The following is a 21,907-nucleotide window of genomic DNA, read 5'->3' on the forward strand; positions in this document are numbered from 1 at the left end:
TTGTGAAAATAATGTGTAGGTTTGTGATCTTGATATTAAATGCAAGACATGAAATTGAGACAGCAATAAAGATATGCACTAATTTATACTAATTGGAAGGAAGATCAATCTGATTAAAAATATATTTTACAAAACCTAGAAATAAATTAACTATAATAAAAATGTCTATTCTTGTTAATTTATTCAAGACTAGAAGGATCTTCATTTTGGTGACTTAATAAAAATCTCATAGGAGTCATATTAATGGTGCCATGATAAGTAGTAAATATACAAAGATCAGAATAAAAACTAGTACTCTTTAGTTAGTATTTACTATGAACAAACATTGTGTTCACTCAGTCTTTTATGTATATTACCTCATTTAATCTTTCTTAAATCCTATGAGTTAGAAATACTTTTTTAAATAGTAATTTTATAGGGGGAGGAAACTGTTTTGTACCAGTCTGCTTGCTTTAAGTAATAAAGCAACTGGAGAGTAAATGGATAATCCTATACAATAAAAGGGTAATATGCAAATTGACCCTAACAGCAGAATGACTGAGAATGACTGGTCACTATGACACACACTGACCACCAGGGGGCAGATGCTCAATGCAGGAGATGCCCCCTGGTGGTCAGTGCACTCCCACAGGGGGAGATCTGCTCAGCCACAAGCCAGCACAGCGGTGGTGGCGGGAGCCTCTCCCGCCTCAGCAGCGCTAAGGAAGTTCGACTGCAGCTTAGGCCTGCTCCCCGTTGGCAAGTGGACATCCCCTGAGGGCTTCTGGGCTGCCAGAGGGATATCTGACTGCCAGCTTAGGCCCCAATCCCCTGGGGAGCAGGCCTAAGCCAGCAGGTGGACATCCAAGGGGTTCTAGACTGCGAGAGGACACAGGCCGATCAGAGGGACCGCCCCCCCCGAGTGCACACATTTTTGTGCACCAGGCCTCTAGTTGTTATAATAACTAAAAATAACCTTTAGCTTTGAAATAACCATATCTGTATAAATTTTCTCTTTCAAGAAACATAGTTCATTCCTCTAACCATATTTTATTCTTTATTTCAACTTATAATCAATCAAAATACCAGAGCGATCCTAAGCTAAACTTAATATAAGTTTAAATATAAACTTAATATTTTAGATAAATGATTTAAATCATGTTGAGAATTTTTTTTCTGTGTTAGAATATTTATTACTAGTAGTCAATTGGCTTAACTCTTTGTCTTCAACAATATGTTCTCAATTATTAGCTTTTTCTAAAGGCTTTTTGAATTTAAGATTTTTAGTTGTAATTGGCTATATAATCCTTAAATATAAGCAGTTCAAAATTAAAGCCATTGTCTCTTGCTTTACTTACAATTTCCATTTTGATTTGAGAATTGGCATGTTTTTCCTTGAATAAACCTAAAAGGGGAATCTCTGAAGGTGTAGGATTGCAAACTATCCACACTGACAGGAAAGGTAAACTGAAATAAAGGTAATGGAGGTTTGGTTCCAATATAATTTAGAACGTTTTCACTAAATAAGAGAAAAATAGAAGGCAAATGATTTTGTATTATCTCAATTCATTACCCCATAGAAATTCTCCGGTTTTTATGAAAACAATAGGTAACCATATACTGACCTTGGACTCATCTAATCCAAGCTTCTTTAGAGACTTTCTGACATAATCCAGAAAGGAAGAGGATTTGGAATAAATTTTACCAACATATCGATCACTGCAAAACAAAATTGAATCACAAAATATTTAAAAATATCTTCTGTGTATATGGCACAAGATCCAGATGTGATAAAAATGTAGTAATATTATTGTGAACATTTTAAACTTACATATTACACAGTATTTGAGATTCCCTTTTGAGAATGCCTTCAACATACACCAGTGAAAGACAACATTATGAAGACAATACTATGAGAAAGATGTAAATTTATAGTATTAAAAAGCCTTAATTTTAAAGGGAACTATAGGCCTTTCAAAATTTTCCACTGTGCTACAAAACACATTTTAATCTTATGGGCTCAACATTACAGTGCGCATTTCATTGCACCTTCTGCTAGCAGTGGTGATAATTCAATCGCTATGCAAAGAAATCTTCAGTGCCAGCCATTGATCAAGCACCAAAACACTGAGTTGGGTCTGACTTGATCTCACTTATGCCCTGCTGATTTTCATTAAGGTTTAAACAAAATATCATGAGATGGTTTAAAATTTAATCAATTTAATGCTAGACTATTATATCTCACAAATTTGGTTGTAGTTTAGGAATAATGTAAAAATCAAGGGAATAAAAAATTAACCACATCCATATATCAAAAACAATGAATAAAAGCTCATTTACATTTGACAGTATATTAATCCCTATGATCAATTAAACATGAAGTTCTATCAATTCTTCCATTGAAATACACCTTAAATATATTACTTCAGCTCTGGTTCTAGACAGCCACCTCAATTCCACTTATTATTACCTCAGGTCCTGATCATCACAGTTACTTCCACGGTAAGACTGAAGCCTGTCCCCTTCATTCCTGCCTATATCGCTATACTATTGTTTAGAGGACCATTTTTATTTACTTCCATGCTCAAAAGACTACTTCGAAATAATAGTCATTTAAATAGGTATAGGTTCCAGAAAGCAGAAATTATATATTTTATAAGTTTTCATGTAATTCTCAAATCCTACACATATTTACATTTTTTTTTTGGTGTATAACAGATATCATATATATAATAGATATGTACATCTTATGTATCACAGAATATTGAGTTGATTAACTGTATGGCTAGAAAAAGATGTCATTTAATATAACATCTTAGAAAGACTTTTAAGATGTTTTACAGAACCAACAACATCTAGTTAGACTATAATAGGACAATACATTACTACTGTAAGTAGATCTATTTATTAATCAAGTGGACAAAAGTATAGGCAAGCTTAACTATACAAATAAGAAAGTATAATTTAAAATATATAAAGAACCACTGATCAAATATATAAGAAAAAGTGCAATGTAAACAAAACAAATAACAGCGAACATTTATTTCACGTTTAGTATGTGTCAGGGTCTCTTTGCTGTATTTACTAATTTAATCCTTAAAATGACCCTGTGTGGTAGGTCAACGTATTATCCCCATTTTAGAGATGGTGAAACCAAAGCACAGAGAGGTTAAGTAAACGATCCAAAGGTTGAATCCAGTTAATATAATTGTTTTCTGTCAGAAAATTCCTAAGGTCCTCTGGAGGCCATCTTTTTCTGCCTCCTGCTTTGTATTTTCCACTTCTCTTTACTCACTGAGTCTTTACACTTATCATATGAAAATGCTCAAGTTTCTGTCTAAAAAAAGCAAGCAAACAAAATACTCCAAAACACAAGCTCTCTCTAATTCCATACCATAAAACTATCTACTATACATGGTGGATATCACATGGCCAAAGGATAGGGAGTTGAGTCCTATACAAATTCAATAATATAATTAAAATCATTGTAAAAATTTTTATGTATGTATCTCATACTGCATACAGGCAATTAATATACACTTGAACACTTTACATATATCAGTCACTGCTCTGGGTTATATATTGAAAACCATGTAAGGAATTTTCAAAGGTAAATTTTACAATACATGATTCCTCTCTATGTTGCCACTGTATATTATGAATTTTCTATAAGAATTATCTTACTCATTAGAGTCCCTTGATTACTAGGCCCAGAAAGCATGGGCCTTATGCCAAATAATGGGAGCTTATTGCTGTGATAAGACTGTTGGACTATGTCCAAGTACTGCTTACTATTCTCCTGAGAAAGAGTATTATTTTGAGTATCAAGTACTATTTTGATTCTCCAGTGATGTCCAATAGTTACCTTTTTAATATGCATAACTCTTTTCTCTACTGTGAGTGAACTCCTTGATGACAGAATCCATGGATTATTTGACAGATTATCTGCAAGGCCTGAGAGTGCCTAAGAGCATAGAGGTAGTGCTTAACACAAAATAGATTACCCAAAGAATATGACAATGGCAGCAGGGTTAACAGAAAGATTCAGACTACAGTCCAAAGTTTTGCCTCATGGACAGTAAAGACTCAAGAATACTCTCTGAAATGGTGTTATAGCCCAGCCAGGTTGCTCAGTGGTTGAGTGTCGACCTATAAACCAGGAGGTCACAGTTTGATTACCGGTCAGGACACATGTCCGGGTTGTGGGCTTGATCCCCAGTGTGGGGCAGGCAGGAGGCAGCCAGTTAATGGTTCTCTCTCATCATTGATGTTTCCATCTCTCTCTCCCACTCCCTTCCTTTCCGAAATCAATTTAAAAAAGAAAAAAATGGTGTTGAAAAAAAATACACTAGGAGTGAAAAGATCTTAATTCCACCTTCTGTAAACAAGTCACTTCTCAGAGCCTCAATTTCCTCACTGTGAAAACAGGTGGAATGGAGGCAACATCTACTTCATAGGACGATGGGAAGATGTAAATGAGATAATGTATGTGGAAGATAATTGTAAATGCAAAGTGGTACATGTTAAGTACAGTAGTATTTATTTTGGTAATATCACTGTGTTGGCATTTTATTTTTTAAATAAGTATTCTGACTTGTTAAAAGTTTTAGTTTTTGATTGTGGAGGATTCCAGTCAAGATGGCGAGCTGCTCACCTCCTTCCAGGATCACATCAAAATGACAACTAAATTATCGAGCAATCTACCTGGAGAACCACCTGAAGACTAACTGAACAGAACTCCTATAACTAAGGATATAATAAGTTTTGGTTTTACTTATTGCTTGTATAAGAGGTTTCCCTTATTGCTTGTACAGATATGCAGTGACACTGTAAGGAATGTAACTGGTTAACTGTAGTGATATACAACAGTGGTCTTCACATAGCTGTGAGAGAGATCTGCAAAGACTTTTAAGAAGTATATAGTTGGAAACAATTTTAAAGGAGTCAATTTCCAGATCCTCCACCTTCTTACATCCATACTCCTAAAACTGTTTGGGTGGGTACCTGTGTTCTAGATTCTGTTTCACACATCCCCTTTCACAAAGAGCCCTTTGCCTGCATTAGCCTGACAGGGGAAAGGCATTCCTCTCACCCATAGTACTCTCTTGCATTGTTATGAAGTAGGGCTCAGAAGGTCCTCTGAAGCATCCATCTCAATAGGAGACTCAGTCCATTAAAATTTTACCCCTCATGATTGATAATTTAAAATAAAAACTTATAATTTATGTTGTCTACATGTATAAGTATTTACATAATAATAATTCAATTAAAATAATTTTTAAAAAACACTCAGAGCCCTGGCTGGTTTTCTCAGTGATTAGAGCATCAGCCCAAGGACGGAAGGCTTGTGGGTTTGATTCCTGGTCGGGGGTAGGTACCTGGGTTGCAGGTTCCCCAGCCTCACGGGGGCAATCAATATGCCTCTCTCATGTCAATGTCTGTCTGTCTCTCTCTCTCTTTCTCTCTCTCTCTCTCTTTCTCTCTCCTCCCCCCTTCCACCTCCTCCCTCCCTTTCACTTTCTCTAGAAATTAATGGAAAAAATGTCCTCGTGTGAGGATTGAAAACAAACAAACACATACTCAGAGACTTACTGGTATAGAAAATTTTGTTGTCAACTGGACATGATATAAAAAAATAAAAGGAGAGCAAAGACCAGTCACCAAAGGGAAAAGAAGTTGCACCATGTTCCTGTTGTGGATTTAAAGAATGACTGGACCATACCTAACAGAAAAGATTAAATATTAGAAAGTATTCATATTTCAGAAGAATCTTTCATAGAAGTTTATAGTTGGCTGTCAACAATATATGTGATAATAAAGAAAATACAAGAATTTAACTTTGTTATTGTCATTTCATTTGGAGTTGACAGAAATATTATTACATAAATCACAAATGAGATCTTAAAAGAAGTTAGAATAATTATTTTCAAGATATTTCTGTGTTTCTTAGAGTGTTCCCCATAAAACACTTAGTGCTACAAATATTAATTGTGAACAGAGTTTTAAGAGAAGAAATATAGTATTAATAAATATTGGTTTCAATAAAGTTTAATAGATTTCTTTTCATAATAAATAGCAATCACTATGTTCTAGGAATAGTTTTAAATACTTTAAGGATATTAACTTATTTTTCACAATATTCCTTTGAGGTAGGTATTGTTATTGTTCCCAATTTAAAGATGATAAAACAGATAAAAAGATGTTAAGTAATGTGCCCACAGTCACATGCTATAACCTAGTGAGGCCTGGGATTTAAAACCAGGCAGTAGAGCTTGTGTGTATGTTCTTAACTGTTAAACTATGCTGTCTCTCACCAAATTATTCAGTGTCTTTAAAATATGAATGGGCACTGGTAATTTTAAAGAAGGTAATAGTACATTAAAGCATTTACTTGATTAAGAAATTCTTTTCTCTCAAACTATTTTTATAGAATCACTGCTTTTCAGGACAATAATCTAGAGAACACTATTACAGAATAATCAAAGTCTGATTTATCCTCTTTCAAAAGCATTTCTAAAACTAGAAAGCACATGAAAGATAACAAGTTCAATCTCTGCTTTTCAGAGATGAGGAACCTGCAGCCAAGAGAGGCTGAGTCTTACCTAACTACCCTGCACGGTGTGGCAGAACTGGGACCAGAAAGGAAATTTGCTCTGGATACTGCCATCTCGTTCTCTTCACATCTGCCTTGGGCTTTGAATATTTATTTATATATTTTACTAGAGCAGCGGTTCTCAACCTGTGGGTCGCGACCCCTTTGGTGGTCGAACGGCCCTGCCCTTTCACAGGGGTCGCCTAAGACCATCAGATATTTACATTACGATTCATAACAGTAGCAACATTACAGTTACGAAGTAGCAACAAAAATAATTTTATGGTTGGGGGTCACCACAACATGAGGAACTGTATGAAAGGGTCTCGGCATTAGGAAGGTTGAGAACCACTGGCCTAGTGTTTTACCCACCAGAGATCACGGAGGAAAGAGTGGCAGAAATGGGGAGAAGGATATTCCCAGTAGACAAAGGTGCTCCAAGGAAGCATACAAGGTGCAAAATTAACTGCATGGGCAATGAGGCATAATCCAGGCCAGTGTGCATGGATGGGTGCTTGAGGTGCAGAGGAGGAAGAATGGGTGATGAATTAGGACGGAAAGGACAGTATTAGTGACAGATTAGAAATGACCTTGATAGCATAATAAGGACATTTTAGTTTTTAAGTATAAAAAAAAAGGAATTCTCAAACATCTGAAGGTAGAAAAGTGACATGACTAATTCTGAAAGACAAATGATGGGACTGGGAGAACAGATTAAAAGGGGCCCTCTGTCAGATTAAAGCATGGCCAGCATGCTAAAAAGGAATTACTATTCTTTCTTTTAATAAATGTGAATGCACTAGATCTGATTAAAATTCTACTCCAGTGAATCCTACACCACCCACATTCTTTTCTAAAAATACAACTGTAAGAACATGGTTCACTTGTGCAACTTTCCAAAGAGGCGACATTAGTGCAGAACATTTTAGGAAGAGGTGAAGCTGATGTATACTAAATAACTGGAAACAAGCACGTGTAGGGCAGAAAGTACTAAAATTCATTTGCTCCAGCATCACAAAATCTTGATGGAACTATTTATTTTGTGTCTTTTATATGCTAGTAGATATTAAAAGACTTAAAATATCAAAATTTTGCTGAAAATGGCAATCATTTAAGGGAGCTCCAAAAACCTTTATAGACTACTGTATTCTTCAATTTAAAGAATACAGACTTGCTAATTCCAATGTGAACACATATTATGAATTAAATTATTAGCTTTAATTTTGTGAGCCAGTTTTCATTATCTGGTTTTTCACTTTCTTATTTGAATATAGCAAAATAAAAATTAAACTAAGTTATTCATAAGTATAGGCATCAAAAGTATATATTTCTTATATAACTATTTACAGTATTCATTATGAAAGAGAATAATAAAGTGAGTAAAGTATACATATTTTCCCTGTCCTCTTTCCAAGAGTTTTAAGTGACTTTTACCCCATGAAATTCCTTCTTTGGCATTTTATTCCACTTAGAAAGTTTCCAGATAAGAGCTATTTATATAAAAAAGAATTCTCTATAAATAACTGATTTTTAACATAAATATTGGATGCTAAATGACAATTACAATTAATAGAATAAAAATGCTTTTATATTTAAGTCCACAAAAAAAGTTTACTTCTAATCTTAGGCTATATAAACAATTACACTTAAAGAAACTTTTAGAAAAATAATTAAGATATTCTAAAACAGTTTATCACCAGAGGACAATTTATTTTGGTTAATAAAGAAAACAAAACAAAATGAAAAATAAGTTAAATAAGTGATCATATTTTCTTAGCACTCTTGCTGGCTAGAGATTCCAATCAAGTTAACCTTGATTTACAATGCTAATACAAGGAGCCATGCAACTCAACTCATATTTTAACACCCCTCCCCCCCAAATTTAAATGAAAAAAAACATGGTATACTGAAAACACTTACAGACTAGGAATTCAGTTCTAACCCTGGTTCTTTCAGGCTGTATGAGACTTTGGGCAAGCCTTTGACCTCTTTTACCTTAATTTTTCTTAATACTCTCATGAGGTGACTATAATAACTACACAGAGTACAATATATAGATCATTAATGTATATTGTAGCCGATGAGAGATTGCTACTAAACACAAATAAGTATTTATAAGATATATATAAAATATAAAGACTGTCTATAGAATGAACCCTATAGTCAACATCAAACTTGAGAAATAGAATATTAACAGTGTATTAAAACCCCTCATCTTCCCCATCCTATTTCTCTGTTTACTCATTTCCCCATAGGAAATTAAGCACTGAAACTTGCTTGTGTTTACCATTATCATGTGTTTTTTTTCTTGACTTTTTTTGCCATATATTTATACTCCTAGATATACAATTATGCTTGTTACTGAGTTATATAAATGGAACCATCCTGCAGGAATTTTTCTGTGACTTATATTCACAACATTGATCCATGATGATACATGTAGTTGTAATTCATACATTTTTACTGTGGCATAGAATTCCATTATAATTTATCCATTCTCCTATTAATGAACTCTTTGTTCCTAGATTTCTGTTCTTATAAACATTGCTGCTATTGACTATTCTTGTATAAATTTCTAAGAGCACATGTTAAGAGTTTCTCTAGGATATATACATAGGTGTGGAATTGCTGAGACAAGTTATATATACACTAGAGGCCCGGTGCACAAAATTCATGCATGGGTAGGGTCCAGTGATCACTGGCCTGGCCAGTGATCAGGGCCAATCGGGGCCTTCCTTCCCCTGGCTGCCAGCTGCCGGCTGGGGCCTTCCTTCATTCCACGCCGCCCTCTGGTGGTCAGCACACATCATAACGAGCTGTTGAACTTCCGGTTGGTTGAACTCCCGAGGGAACAATTTGCATATTAGCCTTTTATTATATAGGACTAGAGGCCCGGTGCACAAAAATTTGTGCACTGGGGGGGGGGGTCCCCCAGCCCAGCCTGTGCCCTCTCACAGTCTGGGACCCCTCAGGAGATAACGACCTGCTGGCTTAGGCCTGCTTCCGGGTGGCAGAGGGCAGGTGCAATCCCTAAGTGCAGCCCTTGGTCAGGCACAGAGCAGGGCCGATTGGGGAGTTGGGGTGCTGCCCCGTCATGCACAGAGCAGGGCAGATCTGGAGGTTGCGATGCCACCCTCAGTCACGATCAGGGTAGGGCCGATTGGGGGGTTGGGGCACCGCCCCCTGTCACACTCAAGGCAGGGTGGATGGGGAGGTTGCGGCGCCATCCCCTGTCATGCACAGAGCAGGGCCAATCAGGGGATTGGGGCGCTGCCCCCTGTCACGCACAGAGCAGGGCCCATCAGGGGTGTTGGGGATCCATACCCTGTCACGCACAGAGCAGGGCCGATCAGGGGGTTGGGGAGCTCCCCGCTGTCACTCACAGAGTAGGGCCGATAGGGGAGTTGGGGCACTGCCCCCTATCACACACAGAGCAGGGCGGATCAGGGGGTTGGGGCGCTGCACCCTGTCACACTCAGGGCAGGGCCAATGGGGAGGTTATGGCTCTACCCTGTCACACACAGAGCAAGGCCTGTGGAGGGGGGTTGGGGCACCACCCTCTATCACCCACAAAGCAGGGCGGATCAGGGGGTTGGGGCGCTGCACCCTGTCACACTCAGGGCAGGGCCGATGGAGAGGTTATGGCTCTACCCTGTCACACACAGAGCAGGGCCTGTGGGGGTTGGGGGGGTTGGTGCACTGCACCCTGTCACACACAGAGCCGCAGGGCGATCAGGGGGTTTTGGTGCTGCCCCCTGTCATGCTGATCCCGGTGCCAGGAGGCCTCGCTGCTCCGCTGATCCCGGTGCTGGGAGGCATATTACCCTTTTACTATATAGGATAGAGGCCTGGTGCATGGGTGGGAGCTGGCTGGTTTGCCCTGAAGGGTGTCCTGGATCAGGGTGGGGGTCCCACTGGGGTGTCTGGCCAGGCTGGGTGAGGGGCTGAGGGCTGTTTTCCGGAAGTAAGTGACTGAAGCTTCCAACCGCTCCTTGTTTTCTTTTTTTTTTTTTAATTCTGGGCCAGCTTTAGCTCTGAGGCCTCGCTGCTGAAAACATCGATACAATGTTGCTAAAGCCCGGCTGAATGAAAGCTGGTTTCTGGGGTTTTGTTTATCTTCTTATTTGCAACATAGTACATAGTTGCTGAGAGTTGTAGCTCAGAGGCCGGCAAGTGAGGCGGGAACATTGGAGTCCGCAGTCACTGAAGCTAGCAAGCCTCATGTTCACTTCCAGCTGCCTGGCTGCTGGCCGCCATCTTGGCTGACAGTTAATTTGCATATACTCACTGGTTAGCCAATGAAAAGGGTAGCGGTCGTACGCTAATTACCATGTTTCTCTTTTATTAGTGTAGATTGTCAACTTTACTAGATAATGTTAACTTGTTTTCCAAGGATTGATATTTTTTCTCCCACCAGCAATGTGGACAGTTCTAGTTGTTGTACATGCTTGCTGACATTTGATATTATAAAACTTTAAATTTTTGCTAATGTAATGGTTATAAAAATAATATCCCATTGCTGTATCATTTGATGTTCCTCTGATTACTAATCAAGATTGAGCATCTTATCTTATGTTCATTGGCCATTTGAGAGTCCTCTATGTGAAGTAACTAATCAAGTCTTTAGACTATCTTTCTTTTACAAAGGTTATTTTTTTCTCTCACAGATTTTCAGGAATTCTTTACCTATTTTGGATATTAATCTTTTGTCAGTTATAGAACTTATAATTAGTTTCTACCTCTGATTCCTTTTCTTTTCACTCTTTTTATGGTATCTTCAAAAAACAGAAATTCTTAATTTTAATGTGGTTGAATTTTTAATCTTTTAAGATTTGCTTGTGTATATTTAAAGAAATCATTCCCCTATTTCAAGGTTATAAAGATAATCTTCAATATTCTAAAAGTACTATAGTATTGCCTTTCATAGTTAAGTTTTTAATCTACTATGAATTGATTTTTCAAATATATTTTTATTGACTTCAGAGAGGAAGAGAGAGGGAGAGATAGAAATATCAATAATGAGAGAGAATCATTGATCGACTGCCTCCTGCATACTCCCTACTGAAAATTGAGCCTGAAACCTGAGCATGTGCCCTGATTGGGAATCAAACTGTGACCTTCTGGTTCACAGGTTAATGCTCAACCACTGAGCACACCGGCTGGGCTTAATTTGTTTCTGTGTTTGTTATAAAGTAGGAATCAAATGTACTTATTTTGTATGTGGTGGGGAGAATAGTACTCTACCCAAAAGATGTCCACATTCTAATCCTCAGAACCTATGCATGTATTATGTTACATGAAGAGGAGGAATTAAGGTTGCAGATGAAGTTTTTTCCAGTCTGCTGACCTAAAGATAAACAGAGCACCCTGGATGGCCGCAACATAATCTCAAGAATACTTTAAAGTGGAAAAGGGAGGAAGAAGAGGAGGTTAGAGTCAGATTTGAAGAGGCTCCATTGCTACCTTTGATGATGAAGGAGCCAAGAGCCAAAATACCGGGTGGGGCAAAAGTAGGTTTACAGTTGTTCCTATGGAAAATACTACAATATTTAATAAATAATAATATGAGAATAAAGTCTGGTGTTTCATGTACTCACAACTGTAAATCTATTTGCCCACCCCTGTATGTAGGCTGCTTTTAGAAGCTGTCAAAGGCAAATAAATGGGTTATCCGTTAGAGCAGTGGTTCTCGACCTGTGGGTCATGACCCCTTTGGTGGTCGAACGACCCTTTAACAGGGGTCGCCTAAGACCATCCTGCATATCAGATATTTACATTACTATTCATAACAGTAGCAACATTACAGTTATGAAGTAGCAACGAAAATAATTTTATGGTTGGGTCACAACATGAGGAACTGTATTTAAAGGGCCAGAAGGTTGAGAACCACTGAGTTAGAGCCTCCAGAAAAAATACAGTCCTGCTGACACCTGATTTTAGCCCAGTGAAACTGATTTCGGACCACTAATCTCCAGAATGCTAGAAAAATCGATGTGAGAGAGAAGCCTCAATCAGTTGCCTCCTGTGCACACTTGACTGGGGATCAAACCAGCAATGTACACTAATAAAAGAGAAACATGCAAATTAACCATCACTCTGCCACTCCGCTACAACCACCAGCCAATCAGGAGTATGCAAATTAACCCAACTAAGATGACGGCGGCCGAACAGGAGGCTTGAGTTGCCCCCGGCGATGGAGGAAGCCAAACTTCCTGGCTGGCCCTGGGCTCTGCTCAAGGCTACAAAGTTTTAATTATAGAAGATAAATAAATCCTAGATACCTGCTTCCAGCCCACCCTGGCCTCTGCTTAAGGAGGTGCTGAAAAAAAAAGAAAATGAAAAAAAGGAGAGGCTGGGAGCTTGGGTTGCCAGGTGGCATGGCCAGCCTGAAAACAGCCATCAGCCCCTCACCCAGGCTGGCCACGCCTCAAGGGAACCCCCATCCTGATCCGGGACACCTTTCAGGGCAAACCAGTTGGCCCCCACCCGTGCACCAGGCCTCTGTCTATACTAATAAAAGGGTAATATGCTAATTAGTCTGGGAGACCTTCCAGGAGACCTTCCAGACGTTCTTCTGGACAAAGCCATGGTGCGGGGGCCGAGGTAGAGGTAGTTAGAGGTCAAGAGGGGAGGGCAGTTGTGGTGATCAGGCCAGGATGGGACAGCAATTGTGGGTGATCAGGCTGATTGGGTGCAGGGCCATTGGAGGTAAGCAGACCAGCAGGGGGGCCAGTTTGGGGTGAGCAGGCCATCAGTGGGAGTCAGCTGGAGGTGATCAGGACAGCGGGGGAGGAAGGGCAATTTAGAGTGAGCAGGCCAGCAGGGGGGCAGTTGGGGGCGAGCAGGCCAGTGTGGAGGGAAGGTGGGGGCAAGCAGACCAGCATGGGGGGCAACTGGGGGCAAGCACACTGGCACGGGAGGCAGTTGGGGTGATCAGGCTGGCGGGGGGGCATTTGGGGGTGAGCAGGCTGGCACTGGGGGTCAGTTGGGGGCGAGCAGGCCAGCAGGCAGAGTGGTTAGGGGCAATCAGGCAGGCAGTCAGGCAGGTGAGTGGTTAGGAGCCAGCAGTCCCAGATTATGAGAGGGATGTCCGACTGCAGGTTTAGGCCCGATCCCTGTAAACCGGCAGTAGGACATCCTTCGAGGGGTCCCAGATTGGAGAGGGTGCAGACCGGGCTGAGGGACAACCCCCCCTCCCCCACGCCCGCACGAATTTTGTGCACCGGGCCACTAGTGTAGGTATGTGTCTTGACTAGGAATCGAACCTGCAACGTTTTGGTGCATGGGACAGTGCTCCAACTAACTGAGCCACCCAGCCAGGACACAGTTTTTAATCCATTTTGCATTTATTCTTGTATACATCATACTAAAAAGTTTTTGCACAGCAAAGGAAACCATCAACAAAACAAAACACAGCCTACCAATTGGGAGAAAATATTTGCCAATGACAGCTCTGATAAGAGTTTAATATCCAAAATTTATAAATAACGCATGTAACTTAACACTAAAAAAATAAGCAATCCAATTTAAAAATGGGCAGAGGACCTAAATAGACATTTCTTCAATGATAATATTCAAATGGCCAATAGACATATGAAAATATGTTCAGTATCACTAGTCACCAGAGAAATGTAAACTAAAATCACAATGAGATATCACCTCATACCAATCAGAATGGCTATAATCAATAAATCAACAAACAAGTGTTGGCGAGGATGTGGAGTAAAGGGAACCTTGTGCACTATTGGTGGGAATGCAGACTGATGCAGCCACTAAACAGTATGTAGGGTCCTTAAAATTTAAAAATAGAACTACCTATCACTCAGCAATTCCTTCTGGTTATTTATCCCAATAAATTCAAAACACTAATCGAAAAGATATATGTATCCCTATGCTCATTACAGTGTTATTTACAATAGCCAAAATATGCAAGCAACCTAAGCGCCCATCAATAGACAAATGGATAATGAAGATGTGGTACATATATACAATGGAATATTACTTGGTCATACAAAGAATGAAATCTTACCATTTGCAACAACATGGATAGATCTAGAAGGTATTACACTAAGTGAAAAAAATCAGACAGAGTAAGTCAAATGCCATATGATTTCACTTATATGTGGAATCTAAATAACAAAACAAGAAAGCAAACAAATAAAAACAGAAACAGACTCATAGATACAGAGAACAAGCTGATATCTCCAGATGGGAAAGGGACTTTGGGGGCTGGGTGAAAATGGTTAAGGAATTAAAAAGTACAAATTGATAATTACAAAATAGTCATGGGTATATAGTCAATAATACTGTAATAACTATGTATAGTTCCAGGTGGGTACTAGAGTTATTGGGGGGATCACTTTGTAAACTACATAAATAATTATCCACTATGTTGTACACTTGAAATAAATGTAAAATAATATTGAATGTGAACTGGGATTGAAAAATAAAAAAAGAACTAAAATAAAATACTTTAATTACAGTTTAATTCCAAGTGGGGCTCTAGTCCATTTTAGGACTATTTATGTCTAGTTCACCCTTACTCATACAGTGTGAACCTCCAGAGACCTAACAAATGTGAATGCTTTACCTGGCCTACACGGTCTTCATCCTAGGTAGGCCATGAACTCTTAACTTTTCTCTCACTGGAACTGTTATTCTACTGAAAGCTGTAATGACCTTCTCTGCCCACTCTGTTGACTGGCAAACAGCTGCTTACTCAAGAATTCAGAGATGCTTCTGGGAAAATGCAGTCCTAAAAGCTGAGCTCATTTCTCTTGGTTACCATCTTCTCCTAGATATTTGCCCTTAATTTAAACTTCCTTGATCAGTCTCTAATGTTCTCAAATCAATTAAAAACAAATTTAAACACACTAACACATGTACACACACACCATACACACAGGGGCATGTATGCATATATCCAGTGTTTTTAGTTTTTCTCACAAGGAGGTTTGACCCTAATTATCTAGCCGACTGTTATTGGAAGTAGGTTTCTATAATTTTCTTTACTTTTTGCACGTGTCATCCTAGAATATGAAGTACTGCTATGTGGACACTATATCCTATATATCCAGAACCTAATAGGCTGCCTGTCACACAATAAACAACTACTAGGCTAAAAAAAATAACATGAGAAAGTCTCGACAAATAATTAGAAGGTGTGATTCCATGGTGAGAAAAGAACAGAATCAGTCCGGCTGGCGTGTCTCAGTGATTGAGCTTCAACCTATGAACTAGGAGGTCACGGTTTGAGTCCTGGTCAAGGTACATGCCTGGGTTGCAGGCTCGATCCCCAGTAGGGGCGATGCAGGAGGCAGCCAATCAATGGTTCTCATCATTGCTGTTTCTATCTCTCTCTCTCCCTTCCTCTCTGATATCAAATAAGAATATACATATATATATATATATATATATATATATACATATATATATAAAAGAATAGAATCAGATATCATTTTAAGATTTCTAAACGTGGATAATGGTCATACTGTTCTCAGAAATGAAAAAAGTCAAGACAGTGGAAAAGCCCAGCTGGTGTGGCTCAGTGGTTGAACATTGACCTAGAAACCAGGGGATCAGGGTTGGATTCCAGGTCAGAGCACATACCCAGGTTGTGGGCTCGATCCCCAGTGTGGGGCATGCAGGAGGCAGCCAATCAATGATTCTTTCATCATTGATGTCTCTCTCTCTCTCCCTCTCCCTTCCTCTCTGAAATCAATAAAAACATTAAAAAAAAGAAAGTGGAAAAGAGGAATAGAATTGGTTGAAAGTTGACTTTGGTTTTTGGATATGGCTGAATCTGATGTATTCATGAGGTACTTAAGAGAAGCTGTTGAGATAAAATTGAGGAATGTAGATTTGAAGTTCTCAAAAGAGGTGGAGCTGGATACAAGATTCAAGGTATTTGTTGTGAGGGTAATTACTGAGAGGAAATATAAAGAGATAAGAGATGGAAGCTTTGTACAAAACATTAGAGAATACCTAGATATACTTAGGGGATGATTAAGGAGAAAGACCCTTAAAGAAAATAGATAAATGTTTAGAGTAGGCAAAGAAACTTAGAGGAATGCAGCTTAATGGAAGATAATGAGAAAGAGAGTTTGGAGAAAAGCAATTATCATGGCCAAATGTGGGTGAAATCAATGAAACTCTGGGATGAAAGTTGTCCTAACAAATACCACCCATCTTCTGATTAGTAAAGGAAAGCAGGAATGTGGAAGGTTGAAGAGATTTAAATTTTTAAGTAAGAATAAAGGTTTAGAAAAGAATGTAGATGATTTTAACTGGTCATTAATAAACAAATTAGTGAACAGATTTGAGGTCTTAAAAGAAAGCAGATAATCAATATTTGAGTGGACATGATTTGCAAAACTTTGAGACATTTTTCAACAAGGTTTGCATCATGGGGTGGGGTCAAGAGACAGAGCTAGTTCTCAGGAAAACAAGAAATTCGCTTATAGACATTTTAAAGATTGGTAAATCCTATATAATAAAACCCTGATATGCAAATCGACCAAACGGCAGAATGACCAGTCGCTATGATGCACACTGACCACCAGGGGGCAGGCACTCAATGCAGGAGCTGCCCCCTGGTGGTTAGTGTGCTCCCACAGGGGGAGCGCCACTCAGCCAGAAACTGGGTTCACAGCTGGCGAGCGCAGCTGCGGTGGCTAAAGCCTCTCTCACCTCCACTGCAGGCAAACAGTAAGGAGTGAGGAGTCCTGGACTGCAAGAGTCCCTGACTGTGAGAGGGATGTCTGAGTGCCCTATGCCGGCAGGTGGACATCGCCTGAGGGGTCCTGGACTGCAAGAGGGCACAGGCCGGGCTGAGGGACACCCCCACTAGTGCACGAATCTCGTGCACTGGGCCTCTAGTAGATGGAAAAGAGAATGGAGATTAGGATACAAATTTGGGAGTTATCTACATAGAAAAGACAGTTGAAACCAACAGTATATGCAGATATTTGTGTCGTAAAATCTTTCAGTAAAAAATGATTTCCTTTCACAGAGAAATAATAGCTAATCTAAAGTAGCTTCTATCTTCATTAATATGTGTAAATTAGTTTTTGAGAACCTGAAAGTTTCCTTATCGTAATTTGAAGAATAATCCTATTAAAATCAGTTGGCTATAAAAATCCTAAAATTATAATTAAAAAGAAGACATTCCTAAAACTTGCTAGGATTACAAATGTATTCTTGAGTACAGCAGTTATTACATCAATATTATGGAAAAATTCTCCGACCCCTTGCTTTTGCATAAGCAAGGCATTATTTGGGGAAATCAGAAACAGTAACAAAAGCATATGTAGAGCTACTGTTCTACCAGTAGAGACACGAATGGCCAAAATGTTTATAACCAACATCTGTTCTAATTGGTTAAGTGGTTAATGCAGTATTAGTTGTGTAACATTTTATTTTTTTAAATATATTTTATTGATTTTTTATAGAGAGGAAGGGAGAGGGATAGAGTTAGAAAATCAATGAGAGAGAAATATCGATCAGCTGCCTCCTGCACACCCCCTACTGGGGATGTGCCTGCAACCAAGGTACATGCCCTTGACTGGAATCGAACCTGGGACCCTTCAGTCCGCAGGCCAATGCTCTATCCACTGAGCCAAACCAGTTACGGCAGTTGTATAACATTTTAAATATAACTCCTGCTCCAGTAATATATTCACCAAATTACTTATATATAACATTTCAATACTACTAAAATTCTAAAGTACATTTTGCATAGATTACTTTATTATTATAATACTCTTTCACAACAAAAAGGAATCATTTGAGCCTTCACTTTAATGATTAACCCAGATACAGTTATTGCATACTTCTTTGTTACTTACTGAAATTATGCTCAAATTAAAAGCTTTTCCTACCAATAAAGTGACCCTGAATAAATTTACCTGCAAACTAAAAGCCACTTCACATACAATATAGAAGTTATTCTTATTAAAATAAAATCCTCATACCATTTGGTGATGCCATAACAATCTTTAATAATATCCTGAAGGACAGCGCGATAGAAGAGTGATTCAGTAGGCAGCTGAAAAAAATGTAGACATATATAAACACAAGAAACAAATAACAGAAATCAAATCAATATAAGAGAGTTGGGGCCATAAGTGAATGTTAAAAACCTGATGTGAAACCTAAGATACAATTTTTTATAATTTTTCCATTCTAAGTTAAAATGTTACCAAAGAAAAATGAGCTAACATTCCAAATGGAGTGTGTATCAGTTAAATATGTAGAAATAAACTTTCATAATCAGCCAAATCTGTGTAAGACAGCAGTAAGACAGAATATATGTGAAAGAGAATGTGGCTTTGTCCTAATGGTGGTGGATTAGAGATGATATTATCTAGGATCAACACCCAGAAAGAGATGGTACTACCCTAAGTAAGGTCACATTAAAAATATGTCTGAGGCCTGAATGATCATAGCATTGGCTACTTGAAGGCTTGAAAAAAAGAATCTTGGAATCAACATAGTATCAGAGATTGAAGTCTTGGCAAGGTCTCATTTCCTGGGGAAAAGGAGGTAGGAGGTGTCCATGAAGGTGCAAAGGTTTCCCCAAAGGAAAAAAGGAATGGATGAAGACAAGGGCCCCAATGAAGCATGATAGTTTCACAGAAGGAGGAGGTAAAAACAGTATTATATAGTTGACCCTTGAAAACATTAGGGTTAGGGGCGATGACCTCCACACAGTCAAAAATCTGTGTATAACTTTTAAGTTTCCCAAAACTTAAGCTATCCCTCAGTAATATGAGGGGGGTTGGTTCCAGGACCCCCTGCGGATACCAAAATCTGTGGATGCTTAAGTCCCTTATATAAAATGGCAGAGATCAATGCACACGGTTGGCCCTCCACATCCATGGACTCCCAACCATGGCTAGAAAACAGTACAGGAATTTATTGAAAAAAAAATTCACATAAAAGTGGATCCATAGAGTTCAAACCTATATTGTTCAAGTGTCAACACAGAGAAAGAGTGCACAGATAAAAGGGTATTTTACGGTAGCAATGCAATAGGTACTTTTAATCCAAGAAACTACGAAATTCATTAAACTCCATTCACATCTCCAAAGATCTAATTCATTAAACTCCATTCACATCTCCAAAGATCTCTAATATTGAGTAGAGAAAAATCAAACTCAAAATAATATCAGCTTCCATGCAAAGTTACTATTAGAAAAAAAGAAAAAGAAGCAAAAATGGAGGGAAGTCAACAATATTAACTGCTTTTGAGAACTCAAATAAGATAAAATCTAAAAACTGTCCAATAACTTGTTACAGTTTTAAAGATAAGAGTTTAGTGAAATGTATATATTCACTGTTATCCTTTTGTAACTCCTATTTTTCATGAAAGACCAAACATTATAATTTTCATCTGTTTTAACTGGAATGTTTGGATTAAGATGGAGTTTAGCACAAAGTAAATTGCGCCTGTGTGCTCAGGAAGAAAATCTACTTGTTGTCTCTCTCCCCTATCTAATGTCAAGTTCCTACACAGTGAGCCCCAGATGCTGAGACTCAAAACACCACAAATTGAGAATTGAAGGTCCACCATTATATCTTGGGTCTTCGCCTGATGGTACTACCTTCTTAAGTCATTGAAGAATGTCTTGTAGGATCCTAATAGAGCACTTTGAATGAACATATGTATCTTTTCTGGATGGTGGGAGTAGTGTGGAGGGTGATTCTAGTAAGAATGGCATTAGGAATACCAGCCCCTGTCTCGATTCTTGCAATAACTCACTAAAAGCAGACATACACACACACTTGAGTGCCCACACAAAAATTTATAACCTTTAAAACGCACATTTCTTATATAATTTTTTTTTCCAAATGCAACTCCTTGAGACTTCCACTTTCCTTTCCTGAAACATTTCATATTCCAAACATTCATACTTCAAAACATTTTATTCAAAATTTCCAATCTTTGGATATATTTTTAATTTTGAGTAATTTATTTCTGCAGTACACAAAATTTCTACTTTATCATCTGTGCCTCAGTTCTCCTCCCCCTAAATATCCTTCAGTTCTCTCACAAAAATGCTGAAATCACTTTTCATCTATTGACACCTACTCTTATATTGTTCTATTAAAATTCAAGGCATTTTGGGAAATATATTATTACACAAAGTGAAATATTAGTATTATAAGTGGCTTACAAAGTTCTTAATTTGATTAGGTGTAAGAGATGGGGACTTTAATTTTATGTGACTTTTATATAAAACTCCTAAAATAGTTAAAGCTCTCCTTTGCCATGCTTTTGAAAATTATATAAAATTATATCAAGATAACTGAGAAATAAGTGTATATTTACATTGTTATTAAAAATCAATTGTAGAAAAACTATAAGTAAGACCAAGAAATGCATTTTAATAAGAGAACACAAAGAAATGGGACACATAGAAAAATACAAACAGGATGGAATAAATCATCATTCCCAAGTTACTCTGAGTAAATAAGAACTTTACAGCTGTTTCGTAAGAGGAAGGGAAGAGAGTAATGAAGTGCCTTCAAATGTGCATTCTTGGAATAACTAGGACTATCTATCCTGGTAAATACAGAAGGGGGTAGGTGGGAAGGGAGTCAATATTGTCAACATTTAAGCAGCCTAGGCCTGACTATTCCAGGAATAAACTGGATGTGGCTCAGATTTTACTTTCTTTCCTTCACAAGTGATAAATCAACTTTACGCTTTAATGCATGTTAAAATGGGAGGGAGCAGAAAGAGTGCACCATTAGAGTGTGTGTGTGTGTGTGTGTGTGTGTGTGTGTATGACATGCATTTTACAGGTCTTGTGGGAAAGGTACTAAACTGGAAGTTGGGACTCTGCAATTAACTAAGGGAGCTGGAATACATTATTAAAATTCTGCTGGGTATCATGTTATGTAAGTTTGGTATAATACCCAACTCATAAGATTGATTGTAAACATGAACAAGTATTTGGGAAATTGAAAAACATCATACAAGTGCTTTGGGGCATTATTATGATAAAGGCACTTTCATCTTCCAGGCTCCTAGGGAACCACTAAGTTGATATGCAGTAGAGGAGTTAAGGGCTTGGGCTTCAAAGTCAGAGATTCAAATCTCAGTGTTCACTACTTAACAGTTTCCTCAAATGTATCACAGGATAATAATAGTACCTATCTCATAATACTATGCATATAGTATGCTTTAGTTGATAAAGAAAACTTTGAATAATGCTTTGTAACCTTTGTGTTAGATTTAAATATTATTTTCATAACCATAATTATTAATTATCCATAAGAGCAACAGCAGTTAACATTTATTGAGTATTTACCATGTGCTATACATTGTTG

The 21,907-nt window shown here is 38.2% G+C and overlaps 1 protein-coding gene across 4 annotated transcripts in view; it reads right to left on the reverse strand.

The window, feature by feature from the left end:
- The window catches only part of METTL25 (methyltransferase like 25), a 100,720-nt gene that overhangs the window by 20,100 nt on the left and 58,713 nt on the right, over window positions 1-21,907 (reverse strand). For all 4 annotated transcript variants that reach the window (XM_070409638.1, XM_070409639.1, XM_070409636.1 and 1 more), the window contains 2 exons: window positions 18,544-18,617; window positions 1,605-1,698 (listed from right to left, as the gene is read on the reverse strand). In XM_070409638.1, coding sequence (XP_070265739.1) covers window positions 1,605-1,698; window positions 18,544-18,617 — 168 coding nt within the window. The remainder of the gene's footprint in view (window positions 1-1,604; window positions 1,699-18,543; window positions 18,618-21,907) is intronic.

The sequence above is a fragment of the Myotis yumanensis genome, unplaced genomic scaffold (assembly GCF_028538775.1).
Source record: "Myotis yumanensis isolate MYYU_CA2020_CCGP unplaced genomic scaffold, mMyoYum1.0.hap1 SCAF_3, whole genome shotgun sequence".
In the NCBI taxonomy this organism is placed as follows: domain Eukaryota; kingdom Metazoa; phylum Chordata; class Mammalia; order Chiroptera; family Vespertilionidae; genus Myotis; species Myotis yumanensis.